The sequence below is a fragment of the Misgurnus anguillicaudatus genome, chromosome 5, assembly GCF_027580225.2.
Source record: "Misgurnus anguillicaudatus chromosome 5, ASM2758022v2, whole genome shotgun sequence".
In the NCBI taxonomy this organism is placed as follows: Eukaryota; Metazoa; Chordata; class Actinopteri; order Cypriniformes; family Cobitidae; genus Misgurnus; species Misgurnus anguillicaudatus.
The window spans coordinates 18734302-18755456 of NC_073341.2; the positions used below are offsets into that span (position 1 = coordinate 18734302).

General features: G+C 37.0%; 1 protein-coding gene across 1 annotated transcript; it reads right to left on the bottom strand.

Moving 5' to 3' along the window:
* prkab1b (protein kinase, AMP-activated, beta 1 non-catalytic subunit, b) lies at window positions 1–8820 on the bottom strand. The gene is made up of 8 exons (XM_055168748.2): window positions 8663–8820; window positions 8053–8203; window positions 6743–6894; window positions 4837–4930; window positions 4619–4733; window positions 3927–4057; window positions 688–756; window positions 1–566 (listed from the first exon to the last, which is right to left on the bottom strand). Exons 2-8 carry the CDS (start codon window positions 8194–8196, stop codon window positions 489–491), a joined length of 783 nt encoding a protein of 260 aa, XP_055024723.2. The 5' UTR covers window positions 8197–8203; window positions 8663–8820; the 3' UTR covers window positions 1–488.
* Window positions 8821–21155: the final 12335 nt, after the last annotated feature.

A 21155-nucleotide genomic window follows, 5' to 3' on the forward strand; every position in this document is an offset into this window, starting at 1 on the left:
TCCCATTTCTGAAGTGTTTTATTAGCCTATGATTTTGTGTTATATGATAAATAAAATGACTTTCAAAAACTCTTCATGACTGTAGTTTCACCGTACAATGATACACAAATAAAACAAAAGATTAATCTAAATGTGCATTAAACTACCACAATGGTCCATTTAAATTGACCTTATAATTTTTTTTGCATGTATGGACATTTTTTGAAGGCACATAAATGTCAAAATCTTTTAACATGTGAGATCCTTATCGTCTAAAAAAACCTTGATGATTAAAAAATCATATTTTTACATTTGGCAAATGCCTTACATTGTGCATGCAAGCACTGGGTATAATGTTTTTGGTTTCCTCTCAGTTCCACAAGCAACCTGCTTGACGCTTGAAATACACACATTTTCTCACGCACACATGTGAGTTTTGCTGTGCTTGGTCCTTTTCTTTAATAGGAAACATTGAGTGCATAAGACCATTATGGTCAGGTGAATTGTGATCATATAGGCTTATACAGCAGTGTGGTCACATACTTCTTTTTGTAGCGATGTGTAGCGCTGAGAACCATCACGCCATCCTGTGAGGAGAGATAACAGGCACGGTAATGAGATCAACTTTAATTAGTTTTTCACAGTCATCCACACAGTTATTTCATATATACTTTTAAATAAATAAATGTTTTTGTAAATGTACTGAACCTTAATGGAAAGGGCGTAAAGGTGGTTGAGCATCACATGGTTTGGTTCAGGTAACAGGGTGGGGTCACACTGTAAACAACACACACAACACATTACTCAAAGTAATTGATGTCTTGAGTTGCTCAACAATTTCCAACCACAAACTTTTGTTATCTCTTTAAACCCAAAAATAACATCTTATCTGACATAAATGGCAATGCTAAATTTAGGTTGGGTTAACCTCCCCCACACCCGCACTGCTATCGCCATCAAATACTGTAGCCAAAATTCATCTGGTGGAAAGAGGAGGGACAAGGTTATTCCAGTTCTACTAAGCCCTTTTCACACAGACAATTTGGAAAATATGTGTCTCAGGATCATGTGATTTTGGTTCAATCACACTAGCTGCATTTCCATTACAGATCTGCACAAAACTTTATTTTTTTAAGCATTATTTTCTAAAAGTCAACAAAAAACTTTGGCAAAATGTTGACTTTCCATTAATCGATGTAAGGTGATCTCTAAATGCAGAAAAACTGTTCCCATTGCAGTTTTGTGACAAATTGCCTAAAAAAACCCACCTCACCAAAGCGTAAAAACGTTCTTTATGATATATTGGAATTTATGCGAAATTGACGCGTTTCATTGAGCGCATTTTCAATTCGCTATTTCAATTTGCGGAATTTAAAGGGTAATGTAAACGCAGCTACAGATTTGGTTCATTCACATGTGCCAAAGCGATCAAATATTATATATTATATATGAGTTTTATATCAATTGTAATTTGTATTGTATTTATTAGCAATTTATTTAAATCAAATTTGAAACTGTTAACATTAGTTAATGCACCTCAAACATCAATTACTGTAATGACATGAACAAGAATGAATAAATCCTTGTATACAATATATTGCTCAATTTTGTTAATAATGCATTTACTAATGTGAACAAATACAACCTTTTTGTAAACAGGGCTGTATCAATGATTAAATAATCGTCTCATCGCAATTGTTTGACCTCATCGCAATGATGTCAGATCACCACGATGATTGTACATCTCTCTAAAAACACAAGGGGGAGCTGCAGCGCCTGTATAAACGAGACCATATCAGATTACTTTTAAAAATGTGTTATGTGTATAAATATATACTGCCAGATAAACCTTGCAAAAGATTTCATTTAAATAATCACAACGATCTGTGAAAATTATTTCATAAACAAAAAATGTATGAGAATGAGAATTAAATGTCAAAGCAATAAACAGGCAATTAATCATCATAATCGTCATCATTTATTAAACAATTAACCGTCAGCCAAATTTCATAATCGTGACAGCCCTATTTGTAAAGTGTTACAGAAATTAATATTGCATATTATTCAGTACACATAAACAAATCATTCGGGATCTGTTCTGTTCACAGTCATAGCTCTAATACAGTATGAATATGAACTAGAGATCGACCGATACTCATTTTTTTAAACCGATGCCAATAACAAATATTTGGATGCTTATGTGCCCGATAACCGATATGCTAAACCGATTTTTATTTACTGTTATACTTCTGTTTTTGACATAATAATTACTACAACACTACTGAACTGAACAAACCCTTATAATAATAATCATCATCACAATCACTCCCTCTTTGCATACAAAGTAATAAATAGAGGGGTCTGAAAGAGTGAAGAATAATATTAATTTAATGAATAATGTAGAAACTATATTCCCAATACATGGACCATTTCAAACACCCCTATCATTTCGTCAGAAATGGACTGATCCAAAGGTCACGCTGCGGTTGGCAGCGGGAGAGAGAACAATATAGCGAAGATGGCTGCTTGTTATACATAGTTTATAGAGTAAAACAGGTGGATTAAGTGCCTTTTTTGGAATAATAGTTTTGACCAGCAACATGTAGCCTTCAGCAGTTAAACAAGTAGTTGGCAAAGAGGTTTTACAAATAATATCACTGACTGAAATACTACATTCAGGAAAGTAACAAACAAAACTGCTTATATATCACTGAATTTCTTAACTGGTAATGTTATTTGATGTCAGAATTATTAATATTTTGTTGTTATAGCTTATGAAATGGCTGTTGACAGCGCTGTTATCTATGCATTTACTCACGCATTAACTGTATCAAACAGTGACCGCTTGCGGAGGTAATAAATAATTAATTAATATCCACAGACATTTATGTAGATATTTTAGCAAAATAATGTTTATCTGGTAAATTTTAATATAACTTAGGGTAAATCTTGTTAAAAGCTTCAGCCTTCAACCCCGGTAAGTGAACAGCACGTGATTTTGTGAGTTCGTCTCTATTCTTGGACAAACTGCATAATTGCTTTTAATATATCAACTTATTTAACATAACATACATTAATGCACAAATAAGATGTGTTATAAATGCCTCAGATGCAGAGTAAGTATACTCAAAGTCCTTTTAATGAAGTCGCGTCACTCCACCGTCATATCTGCTGTGCACGCTGCTGCTGCTGTGAGCTCTTCTCCTCAGATGCGTCCAGCGCGCAATTCTCAATTCTCTCGTTTATCGGTCAATCCGATATTACAAACCCGATATCCGATCATCGAAAATACTCAAATATCGGGGAAAATATCGGAAAACAGATATATCGGTCGATCTCTAATATGAACCATGAACGAGCAACGCGAATAAAACTTGTGTACAATTCGATATACAAATCTTATTAAACATAGAAAAGTGATATAGTTAGGATCAGTGAGAGATTTTCTCTCAATGCTGTTTGATTAACACGAGTGACATGAGTTTGATTAAGACCAAAGTCCAGATCTAATATACTGTTACACATGTGTTTTCTCTTTTACCTGTTTACTTTCTCTTAAGACCTAAATTGTCGTGTTTATGAGAATACTTGCAAGGAATTTTGACGCATGTGTGTATTAAAGGCTAATACAGCGGCAAAAATACTCACAAGCTCAATGAGAAGTGAATGCAGGGCTTGCACGTACCTCTCAAACAGAAACACTCATTTTCAAAAACTAATCGGATCTAGACGAATCACAAGAATTACTTATTTTGGTTCAAAAAACGACTAATTTTGCCGAAAGGTGACATGTTTTTACTCCTGATGCACACACATCCCATAAAAATCTGGCGCAAACTTTAAAATACGCATAAAATCATGGTGATGGAAACAAGGCTAGTGTTATTCAAAAAACACTTATTAAATTGTGTGACTAAACGTATGTTTAGTAAACTAGCAGTACTTACAGAGACTCCAGTATCTTTGTTAAGGAGCACCTGCAGCAGGTGTGGAGGGAGGATGGGAGGAGAGCGAAGTCTGTCTTCTGATTTGATGTAGGGATCCTGGTGATATGGACCAGGAGGGGAACTAGACAAGTCTGAGAGTGTATACAGTGGGATTACAAGTAGCTTATTTAAGCTGCTTCACAGTAAAAATTGATAGCATTTCGGGAGCATTAAAGAAATAGTTCACCCAAATATAAACATTAGACATTGAGGTTATGCAGCAAATGATATGTTGCATAACAGATCCGAAAGCTAAATGCAAACATGCAGATAACATCTAATCTCATTGGTTCTTTCATGTTGTCATATGTATGTTTCTTCACATGACACACATAAACTAAAAAGCTACCATACATCTAAATATAGCGCTCAAATCTGCTTGTTTACAATGCACATTCGCTAAATAAGCTTAAAATATGAATCACTTTCTCTGTTGTGACGTTCTACTTTAAAGGACATTTATTAACCCATTGGAGTCATTGGGTGGATTGCTCAAATGATGGAGTATGTGCTTTTTGAACCTTCATCCTGTTTAACCTCATATAGAAAGATAACACAATTATTTGTTGGTATTCAACGGAAGAAAGGATGTCACATCTAAGGGCGAGTACATTTTTTGGGTGAGCTATTTTTTTAAACTGACGTGAAGTTACCTGACACTTCTGCAGATTTCTCCGAGTCTGTTTTCAGGGCATCGAATACCTCAAAGTCCGTTTTCCTCACTTTAACAAGATTATTCACCACACCTGACTTAGTGGTCACAACGGCCTAGAAAAAAAAACATAATGAAACTTAATGGCAGGTCAAATTTATAAATATGCTGCCTGCTGCATAAGATTACTTTTGAAAGTACAGTATAAAGTTTGCACACCTCCTTGGGATCTAATATCCAGTTTCCATCCACGTAATATTTATACTGGTGCTCACCCTCCGGCAGATCAACGATTGCAACAAAATTATTATGACTGTAAAAAAGAGAAAAAACAATGAGGGGAAGTAAAACAGTTATTTTCTGGAAAATTGGTTTCCAAGGAAATTCCCATAAAACAAATGTCTATAAAAACACATTTAAACAAGAAAGTTTGACCATAGAAAAAAAGTGCATTATCTTACGCAGGTTAAGTCAATAAAATATTACACAATAAATTATTATTTACTCTTAGAATCTAAATTAAAAATTACTGTTATTATTCCTACATTAAAAAAGAATGTATCTGTCTTTAGGTAATAAAGACTTCTTTGCATTTTTGGGTGCACACTGAACCCTAGTGATCCACTTGTCTTTTATTGAATTTTCACTTTTGTATATACACTCACCTAAAGGATTATTAGGAACACCTGTTCAATTTCTCAATGCATTTATCTAATTAACCAATCACATGGCAGTTGCTTCAATGCTTTTAGGGGTGTGGTCCTGGTCAAGACAATCTCCTGAACTCCAAACTGAATGTCAGAATGGGAAAGCAAGGTGATTTAAGCAATTTTGAGCGTGGAATGGTTGTTGGTGCCAGACGGGCCGCTCTGACAATCTGCTCAGTTACTGGGATTTTCACGCACAACCATTTCTAGGGTTTACAAAGAATGGTGTGAAAAGAGAAAAACATCCAGTATGCGGCAGTCCAGTCCTTGTTGATGCTAGAGGTCAGATGAGAATGGGCCGACTGATTCAGGCTGATAGAAGAGCAACTTTGATTGAATTAACCACTCGTTACAACCGAGGTATGCAGCAAAGCATTTGTGAAGCCACAACACACACAACCTTGAGGAGGATAGGCTACAACAGCAGAAGATCCCACCGGGTACCACTCATCTCCACTACAAATAGGAAAAAAGAGGCTACAATTTGCACAACCTCACCAAAATTGGACAGTTGAAGACTGGAAAAATGTTGCCTGGTCTGATGAGTCTCGAGTTCTGTTCAGATGGTAGAGTCAGAATTTGGTGTAAACAGAATGAGAACATGGATCCATCATGCCTTGTTACCACTGTGCAGGCTGGTGGTGGTGGTGTAATGGTGTGGGGGATATTTTCTTGGCACACTTTAGGCCCCTTAGTACCAATTGAGCATCGTTACCTGAGCATTGTTTCTGACCATGTCCATCCCTTTATGACCACCATGTACTCATCCTCTGATGGCTACTTCCAGCAGGATAATGCACCATGTCACAAAGCTTGAATCATTTCAAATTGGTTTCTTGAACATGACAATGAGTTCACTGTACTAAAATGGCCCCCACAGTCACCAGATCTCAACCCAATAGAGCATCTTTGGGATGTGGTGGAACGGGAGCTTTGTGCCCTGGATGTGCATCCCACAAATCTCCATCAGCTGCAAGACGCTATCCTATCAATATGGGCCAACATTTCTAAAGAATGCATTCAGCACCTTGTTGAATCAATGCCGCGTAGAATTAAGGCAGAAAGGGGGTGAAACACAGTATTAGTATGGTGTTCCTAATAATCCTTTAGGTGAGTGTATACATATGAGCAAAAATCTAAATACTGTGCTCTTGGTATTAAATGAATAAGAGGTTTAATAAATAAGAAGTTTTATGTGTTCCTATGGCTCGATGGTTAGAGAATTGTGATAGCAATGCAAAGATTATGTGTTTTGATAGAAGAAATGTATACATCGAATACACTCTTAAGTCACTAAAAGCGTCTGTCAAATGCATAACTGTAATGTAAATGAGATTTAATGCAGTAGTCTGCTGTGTTTCTGGCATTAACACAGCTATCTAAATCATCCTAATAATCTATTGTCTGTCAGCACTCACCTCTTAGTCAGGGGGATTTTGCTGGCCCAGTTATTAAAGGAGCCAGACAAGTAGATCTCTTTTCCTTGACCGCTCCAACGGAAGACAGTGGGTATTTCCTCTGGTGGGACTTTAGTCTCTGATTCCTGATCTTGTTGCCATGCTAGAAATTCCTGAAAGCAGTAGGATGGATGAGGTGTGAGTTGTCATTGGAATAAATAGCTATTATGCTGTGCAGGATAACAGGAGTCATTGACAGACAGGAATTAACTTATGAACTTCTGACTTACTGGGCTGAGGTAAAGGAATGGATTGGTAACTGACATCAACACATTCAATTACACTTTATATTTAGTAGGGACACAGTGTCAGCGTGGGTTTGCGCCGCATTCCTCAAACAGGCCAAAAACATGCCGATTAGGTGAATGGGAGATGCAAATTGTCCCTCCCCCAACATATATACAGGTATGGAATGGATCAACTTGTGTATAGATTAACTAGATCTCGCCATGAATAGACGGTTTCAACACAACAGTAACAACATAAACAAGTGGCTGTCGTGGTCTGCACGTAACTTCCGGTAAACACATAATTAACTAGGAAACCAAAACATTTGCTTTTTCGACGACGCATTTGTTCAAGAGATCAGTTTAGCAACTAGTCAGACCATTAAAAAAACGAAATCGGAAGTAAAATTCGGATCCAGACGTGTATCGCGTCAGACGTTTGTCTCAACCCTACTTAAAAGACCAGTTAAAACCAGATTAACTTGTGCATGGCTTAACTAGTTATCTGCTTGAATACAGCCATACATCCTGAAATGGCTGATATTATAAAACATGGAATATAACACACAGCATGTGTCCAAACTTTAATTTAATTTAAACTAAACTAGCTTCGTCTCAAACCTACTGAAAAGACCAGCTAAAACCAGCCTTATCTCGTTGGCTGCTTTTAGCTGGTCTCTCAGCCTGGTTTTAGCTGGTTAGGTTGGTATAGCAGGCTGTTTTAGAGGGGTTTTGGTCTCACTTTTTTAGCTGGTCAGGCTGGGAGATCAGCTGACACACCATCTTGACAAACTTAACCAGGCTAGGCTAGCTACTTCCATCTTAAACCAGCCAACCAGCTGAGCTTAGCCAAGATTCCAGCCTGGTCAAGCTGGTTTAAGCTTGTGGGTCAGCTGGAAGCAGGAAGGGTCAGCTAAAACCCCTTTAAAACCAGCCACACCAGCCAAAACCGAGCTGAGAGACCAGCCAAAACCCGCCAACCAACCTGGGCTGTCTTTAGCTGGTCTTTTCGGCGAGGTTGTAATCACATCACTTTCAACTCACCTTAGCGTCGTCTGAAGGGAAGATGTCTCCGTCCTCCGCGCTGTCCAGCAAAATCTTGGGTCGAGCTCCATCTTTACCGGCTCGGATCTCTCGTCTGTTCGCTTTATCGCCCGCGCCGCCCCTGTCGCTGCTCGTGTTCCCCATGCTGATCCTTATTTACATGCATTGCACACGAGACAAAAGGGTACGAGACTTTACATTATGATCAACATCTTTAAACTTCCTTGCTTTAGAAATTTTTGTACGTAATCTGATGCAACAACTTAACGTTACTCAATGTGCAAAACATTTCCCAAACACTGCAAGCACAAGATACGGGCTAACCTTTGACCGATGTTTACTAGCTTTGTTTTGGCACTCATCTAATATACCCCAAAACCGACATACTTTTAAATAAGTTTCATTAACTTTAGATGATACATTACGATCTATCATTGAAGTCAAGCGCATAAACAACCACAAAGTGAAAGAATTGGTGTTTTTGGACATTCTTAGAAATCGTTGTTTTTTTTCCTGTTCTTATGCGTAGGTCTCGCCTACATGAACGCGTGCCGTTTATCTCTGTTTCATGTCGGTCAGTGGTAGTTTCCCGTATGTTTAAACATCTTACCTCTGAAAACTTGATCTGCTCGCTGCTCGTACTCGTTTCCTTTCATTACGCCATTTTCACATTGTCGGCAAAAAGGTTAAATGTTAAGCACACCTCTTCCGCCTTCCCAGTAGGGAAATTACCATCAAGTCCCACCGTGCAAAAACAATAATCACTGTTCTATAGCTCTTTAATAGCATATTTCAATATATATAGTGCGTAACATGCTATAAAAAACAATAGATGTACACATAAATATTTTCACAGCCCTATGAAATTCTTATAAATGTGTATTTATTTGTATTGAAACGTTGTAACAGCGATTTCTGCATTAAAACAACTTTACTATAAACTAAAGCAAATGGCTATTTTATTTTTTAAATTTCTATTTTGGTTTTGAACTTTACTATTAAATGTTAAATTATAAGTTATTTGCTTTACAGTTGAATCACTAGTTAATACAACAGAATAGGCCTACTGTAGCATTATGTTGGCTTGACAAAGCCAACATATTAGGTGTGTTCGACTTCATACGGCGCTGCGCAGACCGATCGGTGGCTGACTTAAAGCAGTGCATTCCGGTTAGTAATTTTGTCCGACTTAAGCTGGCGCTGCAGGCACATGACTGTGTCATATGGTTTTTAAGTACCGCGAGAGCGGTTCGAGATCAGCCGCCTGAGTAAGCCAGCGCATTTCCCGAAGAGGAGCTGCACGGGCTGTAATGACGACACAGCTGTTTCACGATTGGTTGGATTCACCACATGACAACAATCACGTGTATTTCGTGTTTATTTTCACGCCTTCAGTTCCACAAATGCTCACAAATCTGTATTTTTATAACAGTTAAAGCTCTTTTCATGTAGTCGTGATGTTATATTGTGTCATCTTCATCAAAATAAAATGGATAAAAAACGTAGACCCCACTACATTGGTATTTAAATAATATATGCTTATGTTGAACTTTATTCTTGTAAAAACAGATGCTGTAAGCCTCTTCAGTTCCACTCATGCTCATACACGGACATTCAAAACAGTATAATTCACTTTTTATGTAGTTTACATCTTACAAATCATGTTTAATGCGATTAAGCAAGCAAACGGGACGTGATCAGCCATGCCTGACGTAAATGCAGCAAACTACGGGAACCACAGCGCGTCCGACTTCACGTCTCCGTTTTCAGCTCCTCCCCACCGTACGCGGCTAATCTCGCCGATCGGTTACATCCAGCCACAGCCGATGTCGAACATACCTATTGTTATCATGCAATAGAGGGTATGCACTGACGTCACTTTTCCACGTGACCACGCCGAAGCACGCCCTCTTGAGTGGCAACCCAGACAGCACACGTACGTCTGCCCGACGTCGGCTCAAGAGCGTACGTCGGCCTCCTTATTTGAAACATCTAATAAGTATCGGCCACGCATTGGCCAAATCTTCAGTCAAGTCAACGGTATTTCCCGCTCATCAGGCTTGTCTGTTACGTCGGCTTTGGGTCGGATAACTATACCGGAGGCCGATGCCGCGCTTCTCTCTGTTGGTGCGTGCCCAGTTATTACACCTTTTGCAACCACCAGAGCAAAGTCGACATTATGGGTGTAAGTATGTACAAGAACTAAGTAAATGATAATAAGTGAAGAAAAATGGAATCCTTTAAGTAAATTTTATTGTTTTTATATAATATACAAGTAAAATAAATAAAATAGCAGCGCCTTCTTTGCTTTTAATGACACACAGCTGCTAAGTTCCATTATTCCGAAGCAGAAGGGGGCAGTAATGTACATACGCTGGTTGCCAGCCGCCGTTAATACTCAAGTTAGAGAAAATGCAACTGGGGAAAGTGAGGAAAAATAAGGAATTATTGGCTTGTTTTACATGTATCATTGTTTTGTGTTCCTCTCCTGTGTAAAAAAACAAACAATTCCATGTCAACTCGAACACGCAAAACCCTGGTATGAAGCATTGTCATGGGCATGCCAAACCAACAGATGGCGATATATTCCTTAGCCCAGAGAAGCCACTCCAGTCTCGTCTTGCCATGAACAAGGAAAAAGTGCGGGAGCTGACTTCGCAAACATCCGTGGTTCAGGTAAGTTTTCGACAAAAATCTTATATTAAATGTCTGTGACTCTTAAAAGTTAGTATAAGGCACTCCGTCTACTACAGCACAGCAAATAAAGTCATAGTTACTAACATTTGTAGTACTTGCAGCGCTATTCAGACTTGAGGCATTTTTGCTAAAATGTTTGTGTATTATTATAATTTCCATTAATTTTTGTTGTTCTAAAATGTTTCTGTAAAACAATACGTGTCAGTTTGTTGTTATGTATAGTCTGACCGACTAGAGGTAATGTTGACGTTGAAGACAGAAATGTCATTTCTCGTCTTGTTTTTTATACTATGACAAAATGTGGTACTTGAAATCAATCTAAATACCTTTCACGCGTTCAGTATTGTGTTTTTGTTGCTATATAAACGATGCACTTAATATAGGCAGATGGCCATTGCTTTTCTGGACAGCAGTTGGAAGTATTCTGTACGGAGGTAATTTAAATTTTAGGAAAAATATGAGGATGATTATCGATGATTATATAATTGAGTTCAATAACATAGTAATTTTGGTTGTTTAATTTTTTTTATGAGTGTTTGTTTGGTGTTTAAATGATCAAGTTTAAATGATCAAGCAGTTTTAGTTACTGTATAAAGTGTATTATTATGATCTGTATGATAGTTTGAGTGCTCACAATGGCAGCAAATTTAAAAACAAAACAAACAAGAGATGTTTACATTGACATTATGTAAGTTAGTTCAGATACTTTGACAACCATTTGGTTATGCACAGTGCAATCTGATTTACATTATTGTATGTCAGATGTATGAAATGTACAGTGATTTAATGAACAGGTGTTTCATATCATAGTCATTTGCCATACTGTGTATTTTAAACACATCAAGGGCTGGAAATGACTGAATACATTTTTTGCATTTTTTCTTAGCTAATATTTTCCTTATATATGTTTCCTCTCTTCTTGTGTGTAAACAGGTCATTGGCACTGCTGTGTAAGTATTTCACTGACAGACACCTCAAGACATTTTAGTGGGTGTAACTGGAAATCTTTTATGTAAATCTGTAATATTCAATTGTTATGTTTTATGTCTTTGCAAAACAGATCACAACATCATTTGCTGTAAGTTGTTTTTAACCAGCTGTGTTTTTGATCTTAACCATACTGTCATATTAGTTTTATCGGAGAAAGGATAAGCCATCTGTTTCTCTGTGCAGGGCATGTACATCTAGGATGCGGCCTATCCAGATGAGATTCTCTCCAATGCCAGCAAACCGACAGTGGAAGACACGAGCCAGCACTTCTCCCCCCACATTGCCTCAGGCTTTTGAGATAACCACTTATAACTGCTCCCCCTTCATGAGACCGGATGCTATGTTGGGATCACCGGGGCCTCCATCGCCCGGCATGTACACGCTACATCAGGTGTAGGTAAGACGCACACTCACTGCTTCCATGGTGCTTGTGTTCTCAATGTTTCTGTGCAGGTGCCTGGGATAATGAAGACAATTTGGGTTGTTGTGTTACACGCCAGGTGAACAACATCAGAGTGCGGCAGTCAGAGATCCTAAAGAAGGACTCCATATGTTTAGTCGAGACAGTACGCCGTACATCTCTTATGAGGAGGATATTTGTGTCAGGACCGCTTTCCCGATACTGACAAGGACATTTAAGGTTCAATGGACAACTTGCTTTCAATGAATGGTTAATGTCTGTAGCCCTTTTCACACACACATTATGGAAAAAATACAGAGAACACATAAGGGAGTTGTTCGGGATTATTTGATTTTGGTTCATTCACGCTGCCAATAGTTTTCTGAATTTGTTTGTGCTTTCACACACATGCCATAAAGACATGACACAGTGTTTCCCATACATTGATTTATTTGTGGTGGCCCACCACAGAATCAACACTGGCCCCCACAAATAGAATTTTCATGATTCATATTTACATTTTTATTTCACTATTTAAAACAGCTTAATTCGGCTTAAAATGTAATTTGATATATAATACAGATCAAATACAGATACAGATCAAAGAGTAGAAGTGAAACATATTTCAGGTGCCAACACTAGATCAAACGCAAACACGACATGATGACGTCAAATATATGCTAATTAGCGGGTGACGTCATCACCACCACAGTCTCTCAAAATCCTGTGGGAAACACTGTGACATATTTAAAGTCTTGCACTTGGTAGTTTTTTTTTGTAGCATCTGTAGTTTGCTTATCCGTGATTTCTCTCTCGAGAAACCACACGTGTATTTTTTTGTTTATGATAAGATCATAAAGGAGTGCGTTACACCAGTGCTTCCCAATCCTGGTCCTCGAGCACCCCCTCCCAAAAAGTTTTAGATGTCTCCTTATTTAACCCATCAGCTTGTTAGGGAGACATGTTTACCATTTTGGAAAGAGGCTGATAACTTGAATCAGGTGTTTTAAATAAGTTTTTGGGAGGGGGTGCTCGAGGACCAGGATTGAGTACACTACGTTACATGCTGTTTTGTTATGCTGGTGAATGTTCGTAGCTGATAGTGACGAGCCCCATGATTTCTTCTTCAGTCCAGTCTGCAGATATTTCTCATTGTGAATGTTAATCTGCATTTATATCTGCCATGTCAAAGGGGAAAAGGCTATATTTTTGTCGTGATGACACAATATTTATGTTGACTAATTATCGACGTTGAAATTGACACCCCCGATTCTATCGACCAAACGCAACAGCTCTAAGTCTAGCATACACATAATTGCATTCACTAACCATTGCCTCAGGTTATAAATAACTTAATAATCACAACTATCCACTACCTAAAAAGCTATGAACAGCAGTCATGCTACTTTTCTCAATTTGCTTTTCTATTTCTACTAGCAATTATGTGAGCTGCAGTCTGGATCCTGCCTCTGTCAAATGACCTAACACAAATTGAAAGATGACATCGGCCCTTGCAAGGACTTCAGACGATGCCAGCACTGGACTACATACAGTGGTAATCATGTGCGTTTCATGTTTAACTTTATGCCTTTTGGAGATCATTTCATCTTCCCCTCGCTTAAATGTTTACATTAACAGAATTTTTTTACCAGGGGTGCCCAAACTTGTGCATGTCACTGTACTGATACAGATGTGGCCTTTAAAAATGCGCGTCTCTCAGACCAGAATGCCGCGAGGACTTCCGAAATTCTGCGAGATCTCGCAGAAGGGGGGTTCGGTGGGGGACGCAGGAAATACAAAAACCTGTAGATGGCAGTCGTGTTTCATGTAGGCCATACTGATGACAATTTGTGTGCTTGACTTCATGCTGAGCGTATACTGTATGATATTGAAGTAACATGACACAAAATTTCTGTGTTTAGGCGATAGACTTTGATGTCATACAAATGCAGGCTTTTTTGGCAAACATTTCGTTTTTGGCGAAGTTGTCTTTGCCTGTTACATAAACAGTCACATATGCTTCATAAAAATCCGACCCAAACGCGCATCATTTGTCTTATTTTTTTCCGTGTACTTACAGTACAAGAGACGTGATGTATGATAACTGAGTCTTATAACAAAATAACTCGCGAAGACCTTTGAAGAGACCGAGCGCATTTACGCAATATCATTAACTAGTTTATCTAATTTTACATTTAGTTCATTTTTGCATCTGAACGTTTTACTAGCTTAACATGGTTGTGTTGCGCTTTTCTGCATTACCGAACAGTAGGAATATAAGTAGAAATATAAGAAAATATAAGGTAAGCGTGTTGTGTGTATTTCCTAATTATAAGCTTTTGGGAAATTGCACCAAAACTAAACGTGCATAAAAAAACATAAACAAGTCATTTAAATAAGCGAAAAATCTTTTTTTATGAGCTCAAAATTTTGAATATAATGTGCTATTGCAAAAATTGCCCATCTCTAATGAGAATATTCATCTTTAAAGTTGAAGAAACAAAAAAGTAATGTACTGATAAGCATTCGTCAAATATATATATATATATATATATATATATATATATATATATATATATATATATATATATATATATATATATATATATATATATATATATATATATATATATATTAGGGATGTGCCCGAAGCCGAATGCGTTATTCGGAAGGGCACGGATAATGGCTTTAAAACGAATAACGAATTCATCCGAATAGCAGAAAAAATATTCGGCCAGACATAATCAAGTGTTTACAGCTAAATTATAAAGCCCTTAAAGCACGCATAATATGTGTGTTAAGTGAATGAGTGTAATCTATAAAATTACATGAATGAATGACATTTTCTGCGCGTCCCTTATTTAGAAACTCGAGATGTTTTGGAATTAGTTTTAAAACGCTCCTAATATCAAGCTTCTTTTAATCCAACTGTAAAAAATTACCATTTTAGTTTTTTTGTTTTATTTAATTACACAAGACCAGAAAACCTTGATAAAATGCTGCACTCTGATAATAAAATATTCGTTAATAACTCTGTGTCTCCGTGACTTCGGTCACAGATGATCTTTTAATTACTTCAAGTTAAAGCCAGCTTCATTGTCAATCTAGGTGAATATAAAATAAACAAGTAAATAGATAAACATATGAAAATGTAACATTTTAAAAGCAAAATGTATACTGAAGATTATTATGACATGAATTGCAATTAACATAAAAAAGTTAGTAAATAACAGCTGAAACATTTGAATTACATCTTTCTAATTACCTTGTTTAAAATAATTTTGCTTGTTTTGAACTAAGTCAAAACTGACTTTTAAATAATAGAGCATACTGTTATTTGAAATTATAAACGAATATCTGATTATTTATTAATTTAGATGAAGATTAATGAGAAAGTTTTTTTTAAACAATTCGTTCTGTTCGCGCAAACGCTGTAGGCTATGGACATATTTAATAATGAGCTTAACAAGTTTTTTGTAATGCTTAATATGCTTTCGTAAATTCTTGCCAAAACAGATTTTTTTTACTATTCTGTCAGTGCAGGTACTTGCGTGTCTGTGCGTTGCGTTTCGGATCTGTCAGTCAGCGCGAGTCTTGTTGATCTTAATAACTTTTTAACATAAATCAGTCCCGAACTTTATCTCTCTTAATAACTTTTTAAACATCAAGCAAGTCCTGCATTTTATTTTAAAATTCCTGCATGTTTTTAAACCGAAACCAAGATGTCAGACATGACATGCATCTCAGTATTAATCATTTCACTCTCAGAAAACGAATTAGATGTTTAATTAATAGAGTATTTGAAAACATCCCACTCATTTAGACAGAATGGGTCACATATGTAATGTGCTGAAAGACACAATAAACGCTTAAAGCGCTCTCAAGTTCAACGCAGATAGGCACAAGCTGTATGAGGGTTTGAAAATTAGTTATTTGTCTTTTTGATAAAAAATGTGTAATATTATTTTTAATAAATATTTACAGTTATTTAAGTTATAATTATAATAAAAGCAAAAATTCATTTAAAATTGTAAAACATATTTAATGCTAACTTTACTTACAAATTCAGAAAATATTTTTTACAGTGTATAAATAAAACGACATGAAGGAAGTTCATTCCAAAATGCGTCTAGTAGCAGCTACCAGTGTCACAGAAAGTCAAGAAATTAAAAACCACCCACCCCCAGGTCTGCCAATTCTTTGCCAACCCCCAATTCTAATCGCCTTTAACTCTTTAATTTGTCCTTCCCCTTAACATAGCCAAATAGAAATTATGGTTGCTACCTGTATTTGTGGTCACACGGCTACAAATCTGTATGGTTGCCTAGATAAAGGCTTATTTTGCTCCACTCTCCTGTACTTTGTATTAAGAAACGGCTATTGTTTACAGAACCCGGAGCACGAGCTACAAACTACAGAGCGAGTGCGCGGGTGCACAATGGTGAAAGAGCAACACACGATGTAAATAACTAAACCAGTGCTCGCAGTACAGACACTTTATATTTTAGCGTACTGCGTACCTTCACTTCCTTTTGCGTGCCACCACTTCTCATGTTGCTGGTACTCTGCTGTAAAGAGTCAAAGGGCGTTTCTTTGTAGCGCTGCGCAGACAGTTCGGCACCGAAGACATCAAAGTACCGCAAGAGCAAGTCGAAATGTTACAAAATGGTCCGACTTTACCTTTGCTCTCGCGGTACTCTGATGTCAAACGCCGACCAGTCAGCGCTCTGGTCTAACTGCCACTTTTAAAACTGTAAAACTAAATAAAAAATATCATATTATATGCCGAATAAGCATATAAACATATGTTTTCTTGTTCGCTCCACGGGTTTAAACGCCGTTTTTTTCCTAAAAAAATAATGTTAAAACTTTTTTGGTGGTGGTTGAGAATAATTTATATGGCAAAATAATTTTACCGCAATATAAATGTATCATATTGTTATTCTTAATATAAGAGAATACTCATATATTTTTACAACACTTTTAACTTTAAAACATACATATAAAGATGCTTAGTACAATAGCTTTGCTTCTGACAACAAGTTTCTGTAATAAATCAGTAAATCAATCATAAAATGTTTTGACAGTGCCGAATAAAATTCTTGTCAATTCAAACAAAGCTGAAACGTGTATAAAACCGCTTGAATTAACAATATCTTAACTGTGCTCTTTTGCATACCTCTACTTTTCTCATGTCTTTCGTTATACCACATTTATCTCTTTAAAATATTGCTACTTTTAGAAATAATTTGTTTGCATTTTTTTGTATACTGCACACTTTATACACTTTATATTTTACCAAACCCTGTTGCTGAAGGAGACGGACCGGAGCTCCGGCAAGGTGTGTTGTGGACCCGAGGATTGATTTTATGATTTTATTGGTCATCTAGGAATAATTTTCACTTTATTTTACCTAATGGGGCGCAGCGCAAACCCGTTGGCCTGTGACATCACACTACCGCGAGATCTATTCAAAAGCATACTGTAGGCCTACTGTCTCGCGGTGCTAAGACGTCACATGCCGTCCGATTGGTCTGCGTGGCGCCGCAAGATCGTCAAACGAGCGCTGAGCATTGAGTCAAATAAGACAAGCGTCAGAAAATTACCGAGGTCCGGATGGCCATGCCCTTTGTTTTGCCTCAAAATGCAGACAAATAATGTTTTTAGTAAGGCATGTTTGTTAAAACTAATTTTATATTATATTTAAACTAAGGCTTAGTCCTGGCTTACGCTTATAAAAAACCCTCCTACAGCTCCTGAGGGGGTGCTCTCACTATTCACATGTAAATAAAATGGTTAGAAACCGGTTTTTCTGGTTCTCATTGCAGGACTGTGCGGGGGGAGGGCCTTCCGTTTTCATGTGGAGACACTTAACAAACACATTTGAAATACAGTTCCAGATTACAACAAACACCAAAACACATCACGTTTGGGAGCAGTGCATGTAGGCCCTACTTATTTGAGTATAATGGTAGAGTATTGTGTTGGACACTATTTCAAATTGTCCTTTTCTCCACACAAATAAAACACTGATGTGCATGTCTATAGATCTTAGAGTCATCATTTCTATCATTTTCACTTTTGTGTTGGGTTAATTCCCTGACCAGACCTCGATCATTTTCTTACGCTCGTCTTATAATTTGACTCAACGCTCAGCGCTCGTGTGGCTTCTTCCTGCACCGCGCAGACCGATCGGCATGTGACGTCTTAGCAGAGGTGGGACAAAGTCATTGTTATGCAAGTCACAAGTTTGCTCTAAGCAGAGACCTCTTGGTGATGTCAAAGTACCGCGAGAGCGATTCAAAGCGGATTTCTCCACGTGATAACTGGAATCGCTCTCGCGGTACTTTGCTGTCACTCGGCTGTGGGTTTTTGTAGCGCCACACCAGTCTGCTCCCCAGTCACTTTCGCGCCGCTATAGTAATTTCATATGCCGATTGGATCGCGCAGTTCGGCAGAAAGTCAAACACACCAAATATATAGCCTAATATGTATATGCATTTCAACCCGCTAAAGTAGCAAGTGTAGCATGCTAATGGAGCGGCGCGGCCGTGTGAATTTTTTGTGAAATGGGTCAGTTGCTGCTGATTCTTGCCATAGCTCCGTTGCCCAAATGCGCACGCACACGGTGCCATGTCATCATTGTGTACAAACAGTTAAAGGGTCTATTAAGTTTTAAGATAAAGTCCAAATGAAACCGAGATGACCAATAAAATCAAACCAGTCAGACAGAGGTGCAACACAGAGGTCAGATGCGCAGTTAGTGGTAGTGCAAGAAAGATGTAGCCTAAGTAATCAAACGCTGACTATTATATACAGCAGTTTAATGACGAGAAATGTGAAACCGCAGTGACTGTCAAGGTGACAAGAACAAGAAACATTACTGCAGCTGAGCACATATGGGTGTCCAGATTTAATGCGCTGCTTTCACTCCCTCCAGTAATTCACTTTCCGTTATTCAGCGTGTTTATTAACAAAATTCAACGCCACCCTTTAATTCTTGAAGATATGTTTTTTTTACTGTATAATGATTAGATTCACTGTGTTGTACTGGACTGCTGCTAAGCTTGAACTTGAAAACGATGCATCACGTGCGCGGTACAACGCTTCACCCACCCGTAGTGCGCGAGCACGGAGTTTAAATGTTCATATTTTGGCTTGAACATTTTATTGCATTTAGTCCTAAGGCCTACCTGTTGAAGTCATTAAAGTTAATTAAATAACAAAAGAAGAGAAAGTGTGCAGCAGTGTGCCCAGGATGGTAAAATAATTATTACAATGTATTCCTAATGACCAACAAAAGTTTTCTGCATACTAATATGGTTTGAAATCTATATGTATTTGATTCTTTGGTTTTCTGATTTATTAAAGTATATGTAGAGCAGGGAAATAAGAAGTTTTTTTCCTGGGGTGCATGCCCTAGAAAATACTTATATGGACCTCGGTATTTAAATCATACAACGCGGCGTGTTTGTCTTTACATACACATGTTATGAAATGTATTATTTTAAACACACATTTCACAAAGTATATATTGTAAGTGTAAATATTCATAAACTCAACACTTCCGAGGCGTTTTTCTAAAGAATAATGTTTAAACTTTATTGGTGGTGGTTGAGAATAATTCCTCTTTCCATATGTAACGCATTTTAGCGCAATATAAATGTATCATATTTTTATTCTTAATATATAAGAATACTAATATATTTTTTACAACATTTATAACATTATATATATATATATATATATATATATATATTTACATATATAGAGATGCTTAGTACAATAGCTTTGCTTCATAGAAGTTGCTGTAATAAATCATTAAATCAATCACAAAACGTGTTGACAGTGGCAAATAAAATGCTTGTTAATTTAAACAAGGCAGAAAGGTGTATAAAACCGCTTTAATTAACAATATCTGAACTGTGCTCTTTTGCACACTTCTAATTTTCTCATGTCATAATTTATAATTATTCATTAGATTTAATAAATACGTTTTGAAAAGTGTTGAATGCGAACGTGTAAGATATCTGAAAGGCGACGCAGCGTGTTTGTCTCTACAGCCACATGTTATAAAATTGATTATTTTACACACACATTTCACAAAGTACATATTGTAAGTGTAAATATTCATAAACTCAATATTTCGGAGGTGTTTTTCGTCCGCAAAAGGCACAGTTTCTCTGTCGCTATTTTATTAGATGTAGCCTACGTCTTAATAATAACATAAAAATATCTGTTCTGAGAAGAATTCCTCTTTCCATATGTAAAGCATTTTAGCGCAGTATAAATGTATCATATTGTTATTCCTAAAATATAAGAATACTACTATATTTTTACAACATTTTAAACTTTAAAACATGTCTTTTTTTATACCACATTAATCTCTTTAAAATATTGATACTTTTTGAAAAACTGACAATTATAAATATTATGAACAAACAATGAAACGGTGTCAAAATTCGACAACACAAATAATTAAGATATTCATTGTAAATACAGTCGCGTTTATTAGGCTCACACTAAATTATCTGTTGCACTTACTATAAATGCGCATTGCACGTACAGTCATCTTAATATTTGTATGCGCTGTTATGCTTGCAAGAAGGGGTTGACATATCACTTTGCTGTTTTCAATGTAAAATATTCAGCAATGCCCTTATTAACTTCTGGAAACAACGGCAATGACAATGTTTTTATGCGCCACCTGGTGGATATTCTTTGAAGCGAAACACATTAAGGGAAAGGGAAAAGCAGCCCCCCCGAAAGCACTTGCAGAATGCTGCGGGACTGTGCGAGACGAATTGGCGAATGCCGCGGGAGAAAACGCGCGTTTTTAAAGGCCACATCTGTAAATGTTCAACAAAATGGCTGGTTTTCATAGCAGCTGCTGCGAAAATGGCACTAAAACTATTGAATATTGAATTTAGTTGGAATTGATAGCAGAGGTGGACAATAATTAGTTACATTAGTTACATTTTCCAAGCATCTGTGCTTTATTACGTTGTTTGTATTG

Excerpts from the sequence above, each read along its gene's own strand:
- prkab1b (XM_055168748.2), bottom strand. The coding sequence starts at position 8,196 with ATGGGGAACACGAGCAGCGACAGGGGCGGCGCGGGCGATAAAGCGAAC. Across the intron at positions 4,058-4,618 it reads GAAATCTGCAGAAGTGTCAG|ACTTGTCTAGTTCCCCTCCT; the intron begins GTAACTTCACGT and ends ATACACTCTCAG. Across the intron at positions 567-687 it reads TTTACGCCCTTTCCATTAAG|GATGGCGTGATGGTTCTCAG; the intron begins GTTCAGTACATT and ends CTCTCCTCACAG.